The following is a 17,577-nucleotide window of genomic DNA, read 5'->3' as shown; positions in this document are numbered from 1 at the left end:
CGAGCAGGGAACGACGAACGCAGTGGAGACTATGGTACCATCCAGCAATACGCCGAGGGTAAGGTCCATATCGGAGCAGAGTTTATCGATGGATTCATCCCCGGACCGTCTTGATGGTTATATACGTGCCTGCACGCAGAACAGCCCGACGTCTGGGAACCGAACAGCCCCATCAGATGTAACTCCGCCGCAGGATAGTGGAAAAATGGGTGGCAGTTGATGAACCGGGAAGTCAAGACTACTCTGCTGACCACGGACGTCAGTTGTTCGACATGATGAGCCATTCCAAAATTAGCGCACCAGGTACCCAGCTTGACGGGGTGCCCAAGGTCAGAGCCCCCGGGGGAACCATTGGCGTGCTGGAAACCTTGAATATCCAACACGAACAGCGCGTGCCATAGTGTGAAGGGGGATATGTCGACAATGGTACTCCATAGATCCTCATTCAGACAATACCTCCTCCTGGGAGATAAGGCGTTTCGGAGTATTTAAACTCGTGACGGTGCGGCACCGGAGGCAATCGCTGCGCAGATAGAAATGTTGACACACAGCCGCGTCTGGGATAAGAACTACGCAATCAGTGTTAGCATATCTTGGAAGAAGATCACAAACTTGCACAGGCACTTGATCCACACAGACGCACCTGAAATGATCCTTTGATTGTACGGCCATAACCCCTAAGCGTGCTAGAAGGCGGACAGTGCGACATTCCAAACATACCGCCTTGTGATATGGTTCTCACCTGGCTATTCATCTGATAGCACCCAAGGACGAGGTTTATTATGTAGCAGAACCGCGCTACCTCTGACTGTCTCTGGTAAGACCGAGCTGGCCATCCAAGCGTTCAACCCAAAAGCAGGAATAAGTAAGCCAAAGAAGCTCACGAGATGACGCGTTCGCGCCCCCATCACAATCCGACAAAGCGCAAGGCAGCTAGTAGGCGCATGAGCCGTCTGTCGCTCGCCGTGATGGACACCGCCTTCCCCATAGTGGGTTCGTGCGCCTGAGATGCTATATATCGCACCGGTGGGCTCTCGTTGGAGCTGGCCAGAACAATGCAGTGTCTCCTCCAACTCGGTCGGTGAGTGCTGATCACGCGAGCGAACTATTTTTGCGTTTGCGGGGAGAGGACACACCAGTTCGACATACTTACTTCGTCAGACCAGTAGAGTCATTGGACTGCAACAATGTGCACACCTGCTATACGGACAATCTGGATCGTTTCATTCTTCGGACCTCGCAATTCAGCTGCGTCGCTGCGATCGGGATTCTGCAAGCAGAAAAGTGTTGCCCGTGAGATGATGCTAGGCACTCCGTCCTACAGGGCTGCAAGGGCTCGGTCCGGTTGGACGTATGAGTGATAGACGCGCCTGCTTTGGTAGTTCCCATAGCGCATACACGAAGCAAAAAACCGGTACTCTTGCCCGTCAGGGCCGATCGAGGAGAGGAGGTCCTACCCTCAAAGGGGGGGAGAATGGTGCATTAAACAGTCAGCGATCGGCATCGAGACTCTGGAAATAAATTACAGCAGAAGAAGCCTAACAAATCGCACCGACCCCACCGACTCACTCCCCCTCACCTCTACTCCTTCCCGAGCCTCCTGATGGCACTACTCCTCACCGTCCGCCCCCCCGCCTCGATCCCCTCACCAGCCGGCAGCGGCTTCCCATCGCCCGTCGCGAGGTCCACGAGGACCTTGCTTAGCTCGCCGACGGGGGTGACGAGGCCCGGCGCGACGGCGCCGAACAGGGGCCGCATGAGCCCGTCGATGAACACCTTCTTCGCGGCGGAGCGCGGGCGGTCGGGGTGCGGCGGGGTGACGAGCCCCGGGCGGACGTTGTAGACGTTCAAGCTGGGCAGGGAGAGGCCGAGCAGGGTGCGCTCGGCGCGGCCTTTGATTTTGCCGAAAAGGGTGTAGGTCTTTTCGGTTGGGTCGGCGCTGGACCGGGGTGGGGGGGAGTGAGGGCTTGTGGTAGAATGCGGGGGGAGGCTTACCCTTCGCCGGAGACGTAGACAAAGTTGAACTTGCCAGAATTGGAAAGGGAAGCGAAGGACTTGGCCGCCGCTATGGGGTAGTCGTATGTAATACGAATATAATCCCTACGCATACATCCATCGGTGAGAAAACAGCAGGCAGCGCAGAAGCAGCACGCACTCTTTCGAGACGTCGTTCTGACTGACGCCCTGCGCCCAGATACACGCTTCCGCGCCGCGCAGTTTATCCGTGAGGTCCCCGGGGTAGCTCGCGTAGTCACTGTGCACAATGACGCGTGCCTTGCTGGCGTCGAGCCCGTCGCCCTGGGGCAGCGCGAACTCGCGGCGCGAGAGGATGGACAGCTGGGTGACCTTGGGGGAGCCCAGGCAGTAACGCAGGAGGGGCGCGCCGACGTTGCCTGTCGCGCCGGTGAGGATGACGTGCATAGTAGTGGTAGAGACGGGTGATGAACGCACTCTGGGCGCCGTGCCCGACAGCGAGGAGGGCGCTTCATGACGGCGGCAAGCGGCCGCTGCGACGCGTAACGGCGTTACGCGTCGTTGCTCACGGGCCCGGGCGCGCCTGTGGCTGTGCGGCTGGCCGATCTCCATTGGCATCTTATCTTATCTCACGGCACGGTGATCGATATACCCAGGCATTGATCCTCGTCCCATCGCCCGCCATCGACATCGCGAATAATGTCGCCAACGCTCGACGTCGCCGCCGCCCGCGCCCAGTTCCCCTCGCTCGCCAGCGGCTTCGTCTTCGCCGAGAACGCAGGCGGCTCGCAGGTCCTCGGCGCGTGCGTCGAGCGCATCTCCGACTACCTCCTGCACACCAACGTCCAGCACGGCGCGGGCTACGCGCGCTCGCTGCAGGCGACCGCGCGCGTCAACGAGGGCAAGCGCGCCGTCGCGGAGCTGTTTGGCGCAGAGGGCAACGGGGAGGACTACGTCGTGCTCGGCCCGAGCTCGACGCAGCTGCTCGAGAACCTCGCGCGGGCACTCGAGAAGGACGTGCGTCCCGGCGAGGAGATCATCATCACCGGCGAGCACGAGAGTGAGTTGCCACCCGCTCACAGTGCCCCTGTGCCCGCCTGACCGTACCGCAGCCAACGCGACGCCCTGGAAGCACCTCGCTGCGCGCACCTCCGCCTCCCTGCGCCTCTGGCCGCACACGCCCGCCCCCGCCTCCTCCGCAAATTCTAACCCATACGCTGTTGCGCTGCAGCTCGACGCGCTCCTCCCGCTCATCACGCCCAACACGCGCCTCGTCGCGCTCTCCGCGTGCTCCAACCTCCTCGGCTCCGCGGTGGACGTCAAAGCCGTCGTCGACGCCGTGAAGGCACGCGCGCAGGAGCTCCGCGCGCGCAAGGTCGAGGTGTGCGTCGACTGCGTCGCGTACGCGCCGCACCGGCGCATGGAGGTGAGCAAGTGGGGCGTCGAGTACGCCGTGTGCTCGCTCTACAAGGTGCGCTTCCCCCTCCCGCGCTTCCCCCCCCTCCCACAGCCGGCATTCACTAACATGCGCATCCCAGGTCTATGGCCCGCACATCTCCGCTCTGTACGCCGCCCCCAGCGCCCTCCCCGCGCTCTCCTCCCTCGCGCACCACTTCCTCCCGACCACCACCTCGCCCATCTACAAGATCCAGCCGGGCGGGCCCGGGTACGAGCTCGCGTACGCATGCACCGCCGTGCCCGCGTACCTCCGCGCGCTCTCGCCCTCGCGCACGCTCGCGGAGTCGTTCGCGCTCATCCAGGCGCACGAGGCGGGGCTCGTGCGCCGCCTCGTGGGCTGGCTCGAGGCGGAGGCGCAGGGGAGGCGCGGGGTGCGGCTCGTGGGCGAGGGCGTGGGCGCGGGCGAGCGGCGCGTGCCGACGGTGAGCTTCGTCGTGCAGGGGAGGCGGAGCCAGGACGTCGTGGGGGTGTTTGACGAGACGGGGACGGTCAGTGATTACGCCCGCTCCTGCACTCTGTGCTGACTCGGACGCGGACGAGCAGGTCGGGATACGCTACGGCCACTGCTACGCGTACGGCCTCGTCGAGCGCCTCGAGCCCAAGATCGACATCGACGACGCGGTCGTGCGGGTCTCGCTCGTGCACTATAATACCCTGGAGGAGGTGGAGAAGATCATCGAGGTCTTGGATAAGGCGCTGGACGGGTAACCGTCAGTGGAGGACTCGGCCTGGTGATCGTGACCAAGTGGGTGCCAGGAACTACATTGAATGCTCTTTGGGCCCGCGGCCCTTGGGACGTGTCGATCTATGATACATTTGTACACTTGTATGTATGTCTGACTGTACAGGGTGAGATGCTCTTTGGATACTAATAGAATGCATCACAATGCATGCCCAGGCGCTGCGCAAAGCGGCGCCATTCCGCCTTGAACTCGGGAGTGAAATCATAATACTCACCACCCTCTCCCTGGACAAGCACAAACAGCTCCTTGAAACCGTCTGAAAGCTTACGAACCACAATCCCCGCCTGCATCCCTGCATCCCATGCCCAATCTTGCCAGAACCACTGGTCCCCAGCTAACGACAGGGTAGAGACGGTTGAAGTCTGCAGCTCGGAGTAGTCCTTGAACATGAGCGTGACCTGTTCCCCAACTTGGAGGCGAAGCTTTTCGACACTAGTGTCTCCGCGGCGCCTGTTTTCTACGGCAAGATAGGGCAATTGGGACCAGTCGCCCGTGTCTGCCATCCGTCTCAAGAACAGCAGGAAATCCGGGCTGCGGGGAGCAGTCTTGATCTTGCGCTGTGGTCCCTTTGGCTGACGGGAGTCGGGAGACCCTGGGGGGTTGGGAACGAGGGAAGGCATGATGGGCTCCGAGTCTGGCCAGAAAGCAACCGCTAGTTGCGCAACGGAGGCGAACTCGTAGCTTGCAAACAACTCCGCGGTTAACTGCAGGCTGTCCGTGGTCGACTCATGAGCGGAGCCGCTGATCTGAGTGACCAGGCTTTCATCGGCATCCAATCCTAATTGTTCAACGTCAAGCTGAAGAGCGGACTGCCAAGAGCCAGGGGAACTCACGCTTGTCGCGGGGGATGGCATACAAGTCTTCGCAAACTCTACGCGGCGGCTGCGGGCCGACCTCGAGGAAGCTCGGCTGCAAGCCGTTGGTTGCACCGGGTTCGTCGGTGGTGAAACGAGCCAAGCCGGCCAGGAGGGTGTTCGTAAAGCCGCGGTAGGCGCGTTCCGGGCTGGCGTCTGGGATCATGTCCAGCGACAGCTTTGCGCGGCTGGCGAGCTCCAGTTGTGGCGATTGCATCGACGCTATGCGGTAGCGAGTTCGGTCGAGAAATTCAAGGTCGGTGTGGCCTGGCATTGGCTAAGGCGGGGGTCAGAGAGACGAATTATGCCGCGCCTACAAGCGCCTACAAAGGTGACCTGTATCGGTGTGACGTCACAGATGTGTACGACCGCCGGGTTCGAGTTGAAGGCTTCGAGCTTCAAGCTTCAAGCTCAAGATGTACTTCAATACTTTTGAGGATGTCCATGCAACAGGGAGGTTGCGACAGACTCGCCGAGAAGCTCCTTACAAGAGCCGTTCGAGACGCCGATTCGTGGGGAAATCACTAAACCAAGGTGAAAGCAAAGAGAATGACCAGCGGGACATCGAGTAGACCCAGCATCTTGTATACCAAGTGTACGTATGCATATCATCCGGGAAGACACTGATCCTTATTGACGCAAGCCCGCAAGTCGCACCTTGGCCTGCGTGACACTGACAGAGACTTCAAGACGCGCCATCACGTGGCCTGGGAATGAACTGTCACGCGTTTTATTACAACGCGAACACAGGGGCGCTTCTTCATCCAACTCCCAAGATGGCGACTCGTCTGGCCCCGCGTTCTTCCACCGAAAGTGTAATCGAGAAAATGTCCAAGCAACAGATTAGTGCCTATAACATGTCTTTTCGCGTCCCGACCTCCTTGGACGCCCTTCCTCTAGTACCTGCATTACAGGTACGTCGGTCGGGGCTCCTGCTGTTGCCCTAGATTACTCACTACGCTCCCAGTCCGATTGCATCAAACTCGCTGCGAGTTTACCCCCTCTACCGGCCCTTCCACCTACCATCTATCCTCAGGAGGGCAGCCCATACGTGCCACCGCGGTGGCGCTATGGGTACGTCTATTCGATCGAGCTTGCCCTGGAAGCAAACATGGCGCGAGCACCAGAAAAAAAGAAAATACCACCTGCCGCGTGTTTCGAGAAGAGATGCGACAAAAGCGTCAACATCGAAAGAGAGCGCGCGTATCTTGCCATACGCTGGGTCTTTAATCGCGTCTCCGAGATCCTCGAGCATACAAACGAGGTCGCTCTCGTGCAAGTGTGGGACGAAGGCCGTCCGGCGCAGATGCTGGCTTACGGAGACACTTGGGATCTGGGTGAAGCGCCGTCGGACGAGCAGATGGCCGAGATCAGCCATTTGTTGTTTGGGGAGTGGAAGGAGCCGATGTGGTTTCTCTGTCGTCGACACTGTCTCTGGAGGGTGGCAAACTACTGAATCTAGGATGGTATATGACAACAAAGACTGGTGGGTTATCACAGTTTTTCTTTGCTTTGTTCTTGATGCTTTTTCGGGAAAGCTGATGGTCGGATGATCAGTTGGTATACGGTTCGGCCCTCACTACGCGCGTCGAGCGCCTCCACTGTATCCCAATAGTCACATCGATGACGCGGGCGCTCGGATCTGCCCCGACTCCTGAAAGAGCTGCAGAAGATTACCTAGATCTTGGACAAGGAGTGGGCACTGGAAGACGTATTCGGGTAGCCGTGAACGTCTTTGTTCCTTGGGGGATATTGATCTAGAATACATATATGTACGTCCGAGAGCACAGCGCGAAAACTTGTAACCAATACATAGGTACTGAGAGGCTGAGTGAGGAGGAGTGTCGTGAGCAGGACACAGGCGGAACGGAACAAAAGAGATCTGGGGCAGACAAGCACATTGAGGGACGACACGGGGGATAAGTACAGCATCCGCGGCAGAAAATAAGAACGAGGAACAGCGGGGGCACCTGCACAGTGTCACTGGCACACCTGCAGCTGCGGCGTCCGCGTACACCGCTGATGCCGGCTTGACCGCCTAACATGCTGCACCCGCGGCCCGCACGTCGCCTCCGCCGGCGTGGACCGTCTCGAGCGTTTTCTCGGCCGCTCCTCAGACTCGTCGGGAGTGATGGACGTCGGCGTAGTACTCGGTGTCGGCAGCGCGGATTCCGAGGTGCGGGGGATGGGGATATCGAGCGGCGGGACGGTCGCGAGGAGTGACTCAGGCGGGAGGAGGATGTCCGGTTGTTCGTGTTTTACCGCCACTGGCAGTGGCGGCGGGGTGGCGGGCGGGGGGCTGGTGGACGCGGAGTCGCTATCACCCTCGGCCTCCTTCTCCTTCTCCTTCGCACTTCCGCCGAGCCGCCTCCGCAGCTCCGCCATCTCCCGTTCCAGCGCGTCCCGCTCGCGCTTGACGCCGACGGCGTAATCGCGCGCCATCTTGGCGAGGTTGACGAGCCCGAGGTTCGCCGCGCTGTGCACCTCCGCGCGGCGCTTCCACATCTCGACATGCGCGCGCAGCGCGAGGTTCTCTGCTTTGGCTGTTTCGCCTTCGGTTGGGGCTGCTAGGTGTGTTTGGGACTGCGAGGAGGTGGAGGGGCGCGGGAGGGTGGGCGAGAGGTCGAGGTAGAGTTTGCGGATAGGCGGGAAGATGTGCTGGTGTAGGTGGGAGGGGATCATGGAGGGGTCGATGGTTGCTGCATTTGGGTGTGTATTAGTAGAGCGTGTGAGGAGAGCAAAGAGAACGTACAGATTGAGTAGGGCCGCCGGCAGGAGGGGCAGCAGTGCTGGCTTGTGAAAGGCTTGATGGTGGTGACTATGCGCTCGATGCACGCGCAGCAGAATACGTGGCCTGCGCGGGCGTATACTCCCTTCAGTATTGGAGAGTACAATGGAAGAGGGGAGAACGTACCACAAGGAAGCGCCACTGGCGACTTGAGTGTGTCGAGGCAGATGATACACGAGAACATCCTGCCTATTGGTATGGAGGCTGCGACTTGGTAAGAGGGACGGCCGGTAGGCAAGAACACAAACTGCTTCTAGTGTATGTACTAGCAGGACACGGGACGACGCTAAGCTATGAGAGTGAGTATACCGCCGGGCAGACGCCTTCTTATCCACGAGCCGCCGGAGAGTTCAGGGATGCAGAGCGGGAGCACCCGTGCGGCCTTGCAGGAGACACGCTGCGTTCAGTTCTAGCACCGCTCGAATTGACTATTATGATACTATGCGGATCTCGGAGGGTCACTGTCGCAGGGTAAAGTCGGACGACGCGAGATTCACGCAAGGACGGGACCGGGTGAGGGATGCGTTGTGATGTTGTTTGAAAGGGCTGGCTGCGAGGGATGAACGCTGTTTCCGAGCCAGACGCAATCGAGCCTGGACGCCGGCGTTCTAGGCAGAACCGAGCCTGGGAGTAAGTACCTGAGCACTGTAATCCACTTTCGCCGCTCTGCAAAGGCTGTATATTAATATTATGGCCATGATGCGGCACTGTGGCTCATATGTTGTGTAAGAGGAGGTTGCCACAATCAGAGAAGCCGTCGGTGCTCGAGTGTGTCCGACACGGCGAAGCAGCCCATGGGAGAAGACTGCACAGCCACACGCGCTAACGGCGTACTTGACAGCGACTTCGATCGCGCCATCACCAACGTCCACTAACACCTGATCAACGCCACCTGACGTTGCCACCTCATCTTAGCTGCACTTTTAGGGCTTGCTTGGGGCTTTTGCTCAAAGCTGACCTGGAAAACCCGGATGAAATTATGGATAGAGCATCATACATGAGTGTTGCCAGAACATACCAGCCTGCCGATTTTGCCTGGAAGGCATTTACTTTCGACTGCGTGTTCGCATTTTACTTTTATCATCTCGCTGAACGGACGTCATCCCCTGTATCCTGAAAAATCCCTCCGTCAAGCCCGAATATCCGCTGTCCAAACTAGTACCGCCGGGGATTCTGCTAGCCCGACAGGCCCCATCACGCCTACTGACCGACATGTAGTACACGATTACTGTCGGGCATTATCCTTTGCGGCGGCCATAATAGCGATGCGAAGGAAACTTGAGTATGTGCAATAATGCTCCTGCAATGCCGCCCTATTACTCACCCATCCCGTCGGCGGCTTTCTAAAGCTGTTCCAATAGTATCCAGGCACGTCTGATAATATCGATTCTGCCTGCTCGCAGCTTTTCCCGCTTGGTTTGCTGGAAATCCCTCATCGGGACTGTCTAGCTCACGCGTATTTCGCACTGTTGGGGGTTTTAGGCCGATCAAGAAATTCCAACTTGACATATAGGTGCTCGTATAGGTGCGTGGATCCTCCTGATAATGGTATTTAGGCCTTCCCGATATCTTAACCGTGCCGTTCTAGTTTGCATGTGATATTCAAACCCCTTCTCGGGTTTCCAGAAGCCCAAATTCAGACGAGTCAGCCCTGCAATGTGGGGTTAAGAACGTCGGTGCTCGATCACCTCCGTGGTGCGTCAAGTCCTAGGTATCACCACGGTTACGCCATATGCATCAACTTTAACCATGAGTCAATCTATGGAGGCGCGTTTGAAGTATTGCAGGCTCGTGGCATCACTGCCAGTGTAATGCCTGACTCACCTTGCAACGTTGCTTACATGGTGCTCTCTTCGAGATCCAAAAGGACCGCGTTCATCGGAGGATACGACTATGGAAAGGACGAGTTATCCGGTAAGAGCTCCCCTGCCTAAGTCATGTTAGTCACATCGTCTCTACTTATTACTAGATCACAAGGCCTTCGATCTTCGTGATCAGATTCATCCGCCAGCTCGCTGGTGCGTGTTCAGTTATACACCCTTCCAGAAGCCACGAGCTACCCTGCTTAGCATTCGGCGGTCCATCCCCTCCGGTGGTCTAAAAGCTTCTTGCAGCCTCGGCGATGGCCAGTTATAGTTCCACGACCCCAAGAAGTGCATGTATCTGAGCGAGTACAAGTACGTATAGTTCTCAGTTCTCGGATTATCATTACGACGTTTTCTTGTATTGCGATGCAGCGGTGGCGCACCGCGAGGGTCCCAAGAGACAGCATGCTAGTATACTGGGCAAGCATATGGTAACAGTAGCCCCGCATATCGAGACTGCTGCACACTTCGCTTTGCTTCAACTTACCCATCCTGATGACGTCAGAACCAGAAGACCCCCAGCCACAGACGTGTTCTCTACAGATCCCTGGCGTCGCGATGAACATATTCCGTGCCGCTAGCGAATATATACATAGATGGGCTATCACGCAAGCAGAAACTAGGCTATCATTGACCTGTGTGTCAAGATTTGCGAATCCTGGGCCAGCGGAATCCTTGTCATCAAAAGAATCGCTAGCGACTCGTACTTAGAGACGTCGTGTAACAATCGGGCAAAGATGACTTGGGACAACTGGGAGCATCCAGAAAAATAAAGCACTACCATCCCTAGACTAAAACGTCAGTGCACTACAGAGCCACGCCTCACCGCGGCCTTGAGCCGCTGGCGCAAGCTCCCATGGTCCTCCCCCTCCCCCTCCTTCTCCTCGTGGAAGTTCACCGTGTCCCGACGCGAGGCATTCACCCTCGTCACGTCCTCGACGTGCTCCTCCGGAAGACTGAGGGACTTCCGCCCGGTGTCCTCGGGTTCGCTCGTGTCAGACTCTACCGGCTCAACTGTCTCGGTGAGGAGGGCTATACGCGTCCATCGGCGGTAGCGGGTGTACTGTAGTATACCGCGGCCTGTCAGCTAGTGTAGAACGAGAGATACAGGTATATTACCTTTCCCATGCCGCCTTTGGCACTCGCGTTCTCCCATTTGTTATCCCCGTACACCCACCCGTCGGGGTCTGTGACCTGTTCGTCATCTCCTTCGTCATCGCGCTCTTGCTCGTGCGGCTCTGCTTGACCCTGCGCGAGCTCGCTCTTCACCCGCTTCTGCTGCTCCGCCAGCTCAATCTCCGCTTCCGCCTTCTCCTTCCCCGTGCTCCCCTCCCTCTTGTGTCCACCCACTACGCCCTTCAACAGCTTACTCGCGCTACTCGCATTCGCCGAGGACAAGCCCTCGGCGGGGAGGTCCCTCTCCTGCCGCGACGACGCCCCGCTCCCCTCCGTACGTATGACGACTTTCCACTCCGGCTCGTCCCAGGTCCACCGCGCGGTGCGTTTCACCCGCCGCCTCGTCTTCTCTCTCCCCGTCTCGAGGTCCTGGTAGACGACGGTGTCCGGCGGGAGTGCGAAGGCGCTGGGCGGCGCGAGCGGAAGGTAGTGCGGCGGCGGGGAGGACCACGGGGGGCGCTCGGCGGGGAGCAGCGCGGACGTCCAGTCGAGCGAGATCCACCAGCGCTGGTTCTCGTACAGCGTGAAGAGGAAACGTAGTGATGCGGTGGTCTCGGATTTCTTCTCCTTCTGCTCGTTCGTGCTGTAGACTTTGAGAGAAGCGGGGGGGAGGATGAGGGGAGGGAGGGGTTCGCCGGAGAGGAGGGAGTAGGCGCGGTAGCATGCCCAGCGGACGTGCGCGCTCCGCCACAGGGTGCGCCGGAGCGTTTCGGCCCAGTGGGCGCGCCAGGTGAGGAGGATGGTCCCCGCGATGCCGAGCAGGACGCGGAGGGGGATGAGGAAAGTCGTGAGGAGGTAGAGGGGGTACAGGGTCAGTAGGGTGCGTGCGAGCGGTCGAAGAGATGGGAGAGGGGATGGTGATGAGGTGGAGGTGGAGGTGGAAGGTGGGTGGAGGAGGTCGTTGATGACGGTGAGGGAGGCGATGGTTTCGCGGAGCTGGTGCTCTGTTATCATTGGCGGCTGGGAGGGCGGCAGGCGGCGGTAGTAGTACACCGCGATTAGGATCAGAATCGGCATTAAATATCTGGAAGGGAGTCGTAAGAACGCGAGGACGTCACTGGCAAGGCGCCAGACTAGCAGCTTGATATGACACACTGTATCCTCCAACATCTGGAAAGCAGTCTTCGCAGCAGTTTCAAGAGGTAAGAGTGTCATACAAAGCCGCCACTGTCCAAGCCAGTGCAAACTTCCAAGAGAGATTCAGGTCATAGTAGTTCACCACATACCGTAAAGTCATGCTAGCAGTCAAACATACCGCCCACCACGCAGCCAGCGCAAGCCAGCTCTCCTCCCATCCACTTCTCCAGCTAACGATCTCTAGTATCCGCCGAATACGCTTGACGTATGGTGACAAGCCGACGAGCACATTGGTGAGCGGTGTGGGCACTGTGCTCAGAAATTCCTGAAGATGAGGTACGACTTGTGTCGACGCGTGTAGCGCATCCTCGTCTGCCTGTGGTGGTTTTGCTGGCATTACTTGGTTATATACACGTTCAGCGTGAACCAGCGACGTGCGGGTTGCGCGGGGGAAGATGGTCGAGAAGCATGTGATAGAGGGCGCCTCGTGCGCTCCGATCGCGTTTGTTGTGGCTTTTGTGGCTTTGCCACGATCTGCTTTGCACCTGCACTTCTATTACTCGATTGCACTCAAGTTAGAAAACATGGACACGATCGTACAGCAGTATTTATATCGCTCATATGCCTTCGAAACGCGTCCTGCGGGTCTGGGAATTGGCAAAATCCGATTCAGAGAAACTCATCTGGCGGACGACATTCGGCGATGTACGTCGAAGCATCTACTGGTGACTAGGTCCTTGCAATCTAGGCTACTCGATTCTGGAGTTCGGATACTGGAGCACGACATGGCGAACATCCACTGGCCACACTAATGCACACAGTTGTACATGTCAATAACCATGGCCGACGATTCATTATATCCGTGCCTCTTAAGTCAAATAGGGTCGTTTTTATTATACAACGCGATACAACGGAACCACCACTGCTCAATTCCGACATTCATAACCAATCAGTCACCGTCTCCGAACACTGCCTCTCTCGTGTTTTCTTGCCTAGGCGATGCTTCAATTCTCGGTCTGGATGCCATTGTGCGATACCGTTATATAACGCAATGTGAGCCATATGCCGATACTGCCGGGCACATGCTCACCTACAGGTTTCATCAAACCCTGACTCCTGTGATGCGTGCGTGCTTCTAAGTAGTCGAACTCGACAAATGCTCGGGTAACATACCCCTTTTCTCTGCTCCCTGAGCTCCCTCTGTGCAGGGCCGTTCAACTGGATATCTGTCAATACCAAGCTGGCGAGTACAATGAGTTTCACGCATACAGCTCGCGGCCGCCCATTTCGGGATAGTCACTGGTAACACCGCGTTAGCTCTGACCGCGTGTCTCATCTATCACCCAGGGCTCTGGACGTACAAGGGGACGAGGCCGGTTGAGCACAAACGGTCGGGGTGCGTGCACATGCTACGAGGATGATAACAAGGAGGAGAGCTAGCGAGACCATGCAAGTCATGATGAATGCTATTATGACAATAACAAGGATAAGCGCTGGCAAGACCATGCTGATTTCTTGGTTTCTCGTATGACTGCGACACGGCCAAATCTTGTAAGTGTCTCCCGCTTTTATGCTCCCCTTTAGAAATGAAGGGAAACTCATGGTCTTCTACACGGGGTCTTCGTGAAGTCGTGACACGAAGATAAGAGAGCGGAGCGAATAGTGAAGATGTTCGTCGTCGAAGCAGACTGGGAGGTGAGTACTCTGCCCATCTTGGCCCGTCTATGAAAAATCGGTGGCTAGATGAAATGGCTCTTGTTCTTTGCCCCGGAGTGCTGCGCGAGCTCCGCGATCGTCTTTCTACTCGGGGCCTCAGCAAAGTCAGGTGTATATGTCCATACCCCGGTAGAAATGGTCGTGGGTATGCTCGAATGGCACGCCGCATCGAATCGCCACCGCTATCCGATATACATTTGTATTCGGAAGGGGACAGAATGGCTATAACTCACCTATTTTCGCCTGATCACGTCGCGGTGACCCACCCGAAGAATCCGAGGAACAACTTCGACTCGCCTTTAAGTTGTTCAAAAGCTCAGCCAAGACAGATACAGTCTGGACGGAGATCCGGGCATCACGTCGCAGGTATGCTTCCCAGTGATCTTAATCACAGCCGGAACTCGGAAATTAACAGCACTGAAGCTCACGCTGATGGTCAGGGTATTAAGCCGAAGAGCGTCCACAGATGATCCTATTAGATGAATATGTTAAATGTCGTCACGGTAGGTCTCTCTGACAACCCTCCTAAACGGATGCAACAGATGAGGGAATTCCGGGCACTTCCGCGCCGGCTATGCACTCGATTTCTACGTCTGCTCCCAGACAAAGAGTCACAACTCCTACGCACGTCCCAACCCGAGGATCACCCTGACTGAACTGGACTCCAACTGGTTAGTCTGCAGCTCTCGTTTTCCAAGACCCCCTTCGTAGTCTGCATTGAGGCCATCGACGTACCAGGAACCGTGGCTGGCGCCGCCATGCTCGTCATGGTGTGTATTACAGCGACAACAGCTAGCGAGACCATGACGATCTCTGGGCTATTCGGATGTTTGTGCCACTTCGAGCCCTGTGAGTGGTCGCCCCTTTCATACTTCCAGCACAGATAGGTCGAATTGTGCCTGTACAATCACGAAGCTGACGGGTAGAAATGACGAGACAAGTCTGTCTCTCCCAGACTAGGCGGATGCGTGGGCTCTTGGAGGTCGAAACGAATATTCTATCTTTGCTGCATGGGTGCACTGATATGTCTGATCAGATTTCCGGCTCAGCACGGTATGTGCGAGATGAGCGCGTACAACTGGCAATGCGCACGCCCGAAGCCGTACAGGATTACACTCGCGTCTGCTGTCTGATATGGCTTTGAATCAGGAAGCAGATGGCCTGCCTAACGTTGATTCACACTTGCGAGCGGTAACGTCCCCGATACGGCCAGGGTCCCGCTCGAAGATGTTGTTCATCGCTGCGATATATTCCATCTGTGCGTCCGTGGCCTGACGTCGTACGTGTGCAGCCAGTGATGACAGTTGCAAGTTGGACAGGAACCAGTATAGTTCATTGCCTTGCGAGTTCAGTTGAACGACTTGAGTCTGATTAAATATCACCAGGTTCGGTACTTTCGACCGCTTTATTCCAGTATATGTTTTATCGTGGTGTAGGTTATCAAGGGACTTCGGCTATGCACTCGATTTCTACGTCTGCGCCCAATGGAAGAGCCACAACTCCCACGCAAGTACGAGCCGGAGGATCGCCCTTGAAGAACTTTATGTTCATCGTGGGTAAAGAGAATGGATCTTCAGTTAAGACAATCAATTGACTGACCTCGAGATAGGCTTCGTTCATCGCAACGTAGTCCCTCTGCATATTGCTCAGGTAGCAATTTGCTTTCACGATATGTTGCAACCCCGAGCCAGCAGCTTTCAATACCCTTCCAAGGTTCTCAAGGGCTGCACGCTAGTGAAGAGGGGCCAGCATCAGAGTATCAGCCATGGACAATGCAGATATACACTGACTGTCTGAGGCTTAATCCCGCCTGGCACCAACACGAAGTCCTTGTCGCATCCCACACTCCCTGAAGCATAGACCTTACCTTCCGAGACCACCGCTTGGGCTGTATATGGGACGATCAAGTACGATTCATCTGTGCCCTTGAGAAATACGCACAGAATGCAGGTAGTGGAGGTACTGCGTCCGGGGCCGATATGACTTTTATCATGATCAATGGCTTATGGGTGAAGGACTCAGGACAGAGGTATTCAAGTTGCAGCTCACTTTGATAGCAATATACTATCACATACATGCCATGCTCACAGCATCAGACTTCTCATCAAGATGTGACTGATAAGACGCTGTCAGTGGCCCGGAGGTTTGAGCTGAGGTGTTGAGCGGTGATCCTGTTTCGGAGATGCAAAATACCATGGCCGAAGCGAGTAAGTCCGTAAAGTTATCTTGCCGCATTCATTGCTCAGTTGGACATGTACATCACTAGCGTCTGGAACAGCACTGATCACGACATCCAATTTCTGCCTGCAGTGGTTGTAGGGACTATGTTGCCTAAGCGGCAAGTGTATGTCTTCCCTATTTCCACGCCATTTGCAATCAGGCGACCGTCCTGGAAATCATACCCTAGTGTTTGGATGGGGTGCAAGTCCGCCGAGTTCCCCGAACAATCAAGGAAGGTGTGAGGGACCCGATGTCGGATATAATATAATTTCGAGATATATGGGCTATATTTAGCCGTGTCCGTACCCCTGTAAGCACTTCACTGCATTTCATCGATCAAATGCCTGTCAATCCTTGGTTGTATACGTAAGGTCAGCGCAGATCATGGTTCCAGTGCCAAGTTCAGATGAGAATGGCATATGTATCTCGCGGACAAGGCATATCTTGTCGGGTTTGTTATCGAAGCCATCCTATATGGTGAAGTACATTGCGTCTTGCGATTATGCTGATGCCTCAAGGTGCAGGTATATACATTGTCTTGTTCGGGTGCTTCCTTGCCTTCCTCGTATGGCCATTGAGAACCATGGACCTCAGCTGGCTTATGCATTCTCTCTATGGCGTTCACAATTAATTTCGGGTTCGGATTTGAAAATGTTATTTTGGCTTTTGTTTGAGTCATACAGTCCTACTTCAGAGCTGAAGTTGAAATCAGGCTTGCTTTCGGACCAGCCTTGGTCCTGCTGAGACCTTACGGGAGTCGGGACACGAATATTCCTGTCTTACTTTTTTTCTAGGTAGGCCCGTTGATTTGCAATCTGCTGTCAACGTCGATAATTTCCTCGGTGATGCATTACTTGTAAGTCAATCAGTAGGAATGCGACATGCCCACTCCCGAGTACGCTTATTCATGCTCGACAGACCTATCGCTGTGGGGATGTATGGCAGAGAGATTACCGCGTCGTCTCGATTCCTCTTCCCGTTCTCCTCGTCTATGCGGGCAAGGTTTATGCAACGTCCGAGAGCACAACTACTGATGCTTTATACAATACAGCATTTGTCATTGTAACCTTTTCCGAGTGGGAGCGGCGGGAATCAATATAGTGCGACTGTCGTCAGCCTTGGGACCTCTGTCGCATTATCACTCAATGCAATCCTCCCAATAAATTATGGGACGCATATCACGTGTGCTGCGCGGGCTGGTGATAACCGGCTTCTGCAAGGGTAGTTGGGCGACATATATGGATTGTTACCTGTCCCTCCGTTGAGTTTGTAGTGTAATGGTTGCGCGTTCGTCTCATGGAAGCAGAATTATGATATATCGTGGGTTCGAACCTTGTTAGTGCCTTTTGATCCTCATTTCGGCTTGTGCTCGTGGTCTCCTGCTTTTACAGTGCCTTGCATAAGAAACTGAACATCGCATTTCCGCGCGCGTTGTTTGTCCGCGCCAAATATACCCTTTTCGGGTATCGGCAAATGTGCGGCAAAGACCCATCGAGAGGGGTTAGCTGGGCATACAGCTAGGGCAAGACTATAATGATTTACAGCCCTTAGTGTAGTTGTAGAATATACATTTCTATCATTCTCTGAAGCCTTTCGAGCCCTCTCGGGGCATCTGCGAGTCCCTGCCCAACAAATGGTCCCGCGAGAGGCCTTCCGGACCTACCCGAAAAGGGTATATTTGGCGCGAACAAACAACGCGCGCGGAA

The 17,577-nt window shown here is 56.0% G+C and overlaps 7 protein-coding genes across 7 annotated transcripts; 2 read left to right on the top strand and 5 right to left on the bottom strand.

Annotated features, from left to right (window-relative positions):
- Window positions 1-1,581: 1,581 nt before the first annotated feature.
- Window positions 1,582-2,421, bottom strand: GLOTRDRAFT_40087 (uncharacterized protein; the record flags this gene model as incomplete). Its single annotated transcript, XM_007866624.1, has 3 exons — window positions 1,582-1,939; window positions 1,996-2,100; window positions 2,156-2,421. The coding sequence occupies 3 exons, from the start codon at window positions 2,419-2,421 to the stop codon at window positions 1,582-1,584; spliced, it is 729 nt and encodes a 242-aa protein (XP_007864815.1).
- Window positions 2,422-2,673: 252 nt separating this feature from the next.
- On the top strand, window positions 2,674-4,490 carry GLOTRDRAFT_74885 (PLP-dependent transferase; the record flags this gene model as incomplete). Its single annotated transcript, XM_007866861.1, has 4 exons — window positions 2,674-3,034; window positions 3,087-3,445; window positions 3,513-3,920; window positions 3,976-4,490. 4 exons carry the CDS (start codon window positions 2,674-2,676, stop codon window positions 4,138-4,140), a joined length of 1,293 nt encoding a protein of 430 aa, XP_007865052.1. The 3' UTR covers window positions 4,141-4,490.
- On the bottom strand, window positions 4,301-5,246 carry GLOTRDRAFT_128244 (uncharacterized protein; the record flags this gene model as incomplete). Its single annotated transcript, XM_007866860.1, has 2 exons — window positions 4,301-4,953; window positions 5,009-5,246. The coding sequence occupies 2 exons, from the start codon at window positions 5,244-5,246 to the stop codon at window positions 4,301-4,303; spliced, it is 891 nt and encodes a 296-aa protein (XP_007865051.1).
- A 559-nt stretch (window positions 5,247-5,805) lies between these two features.
- GLOTRDRAFT_128243 (uncharacterized protein) lies at window positions 5,806-6,485 on the top strand (the record flags this gene model as incomplete). The annotated part of the gene is made up of 2 exons (XM_007867261.1): window positions 5,806-5,943; window positions 5,997-6,485. 2 exons carry the CDS (start codon window positions 5,806-5,808, stop codon window positions 6,483-6,485), a joined length of 627 nt encoding a protein of 208 aa, XP_007865452.1.
- Window positions 6,486-7,009: 524 nt separating this feature from the next.
- GLOTRDRAFT_128242 (uncharacterized protein) lies at window positions 7,010-8,001 on the bottom strand (the record flags this gene model as incomplete). The annotated part of the gene is made up of 3 exons (XM_007867260.1): window positions 7,010-7,728; window positions 7,782-7,883; window positions 7,944-8,001. The coding sequence occupies 3 exons, from the start codon at window positions 7,999-8,001 to the stop codon at window positions 7,010-7,012; spliced, it is 879 nt and encodes a 292-aa protein (XP_007865451.1).
- A 1,846-nt stretch (window positions 8,002-9,847) lies between these two features.
- On the bottom strand, window positions 9,848-12,332 carry GLOTRDRAFT_120856 (uncharacterized protein; the record flags this gene model as incomplete). Its single annotated transcript, XM_007866859.1, has 6 exons — window positions 9,848-10,090; window positions 10,170-10,259; window positions 10,509-10,769; window positions 10,802-11,882; window positions 11,954-11,968; window positions 12,085-12,332. The coding sequence occupies 6 exons, from the start codon at window positions 12,330-12,332 to the stop codon at window positions 9,848-9,850; spliced, it is 1,938 nt and encodes a 645-aa protein (XP_007865050.1).
- Window positions 12,333-15,091: 2,759 nt separating this feature from the next.
- Window positions 15,092-15,540, bottom strand: GLOTRDRAFT_40091 (YjgF-like protein; the record flags this gene model as incomplete). The annotated part of the gene is made up of 3 exons (XM_007866625.1): window positions 15,092-15,181; window positions 15,251-15,382; window positions 15,442-15,540. Coding segments are annotated over 3 exons (321 nt in total), but the record flags the coding sequence as incomplete, so codon positions are not given.
- Window positions 15,541-17,577: the final 2,037 nt, after the last annotated feature.

This window comes from Gloeophyllum trabeum (assembly GCF_000344685.1).
Source record: "Gloeophyllum trabeum ATCC 11539 unplaced genomic scaffold GLOTRscaffold_00005, whole genome shotgun sequence".
Lineage (NCBI taxonomy): Eukaryota > Fungi > Basidiomycota > Agaricomycetes > Gloeophyllales > Gloeophyllaceae > Gloeophyllum > Gloeophyllum trabeum.
Note: the sequence above shows the minus strand (reverse complement) of the source record. Positions and strands in the feature narration are given on the sequence as shown.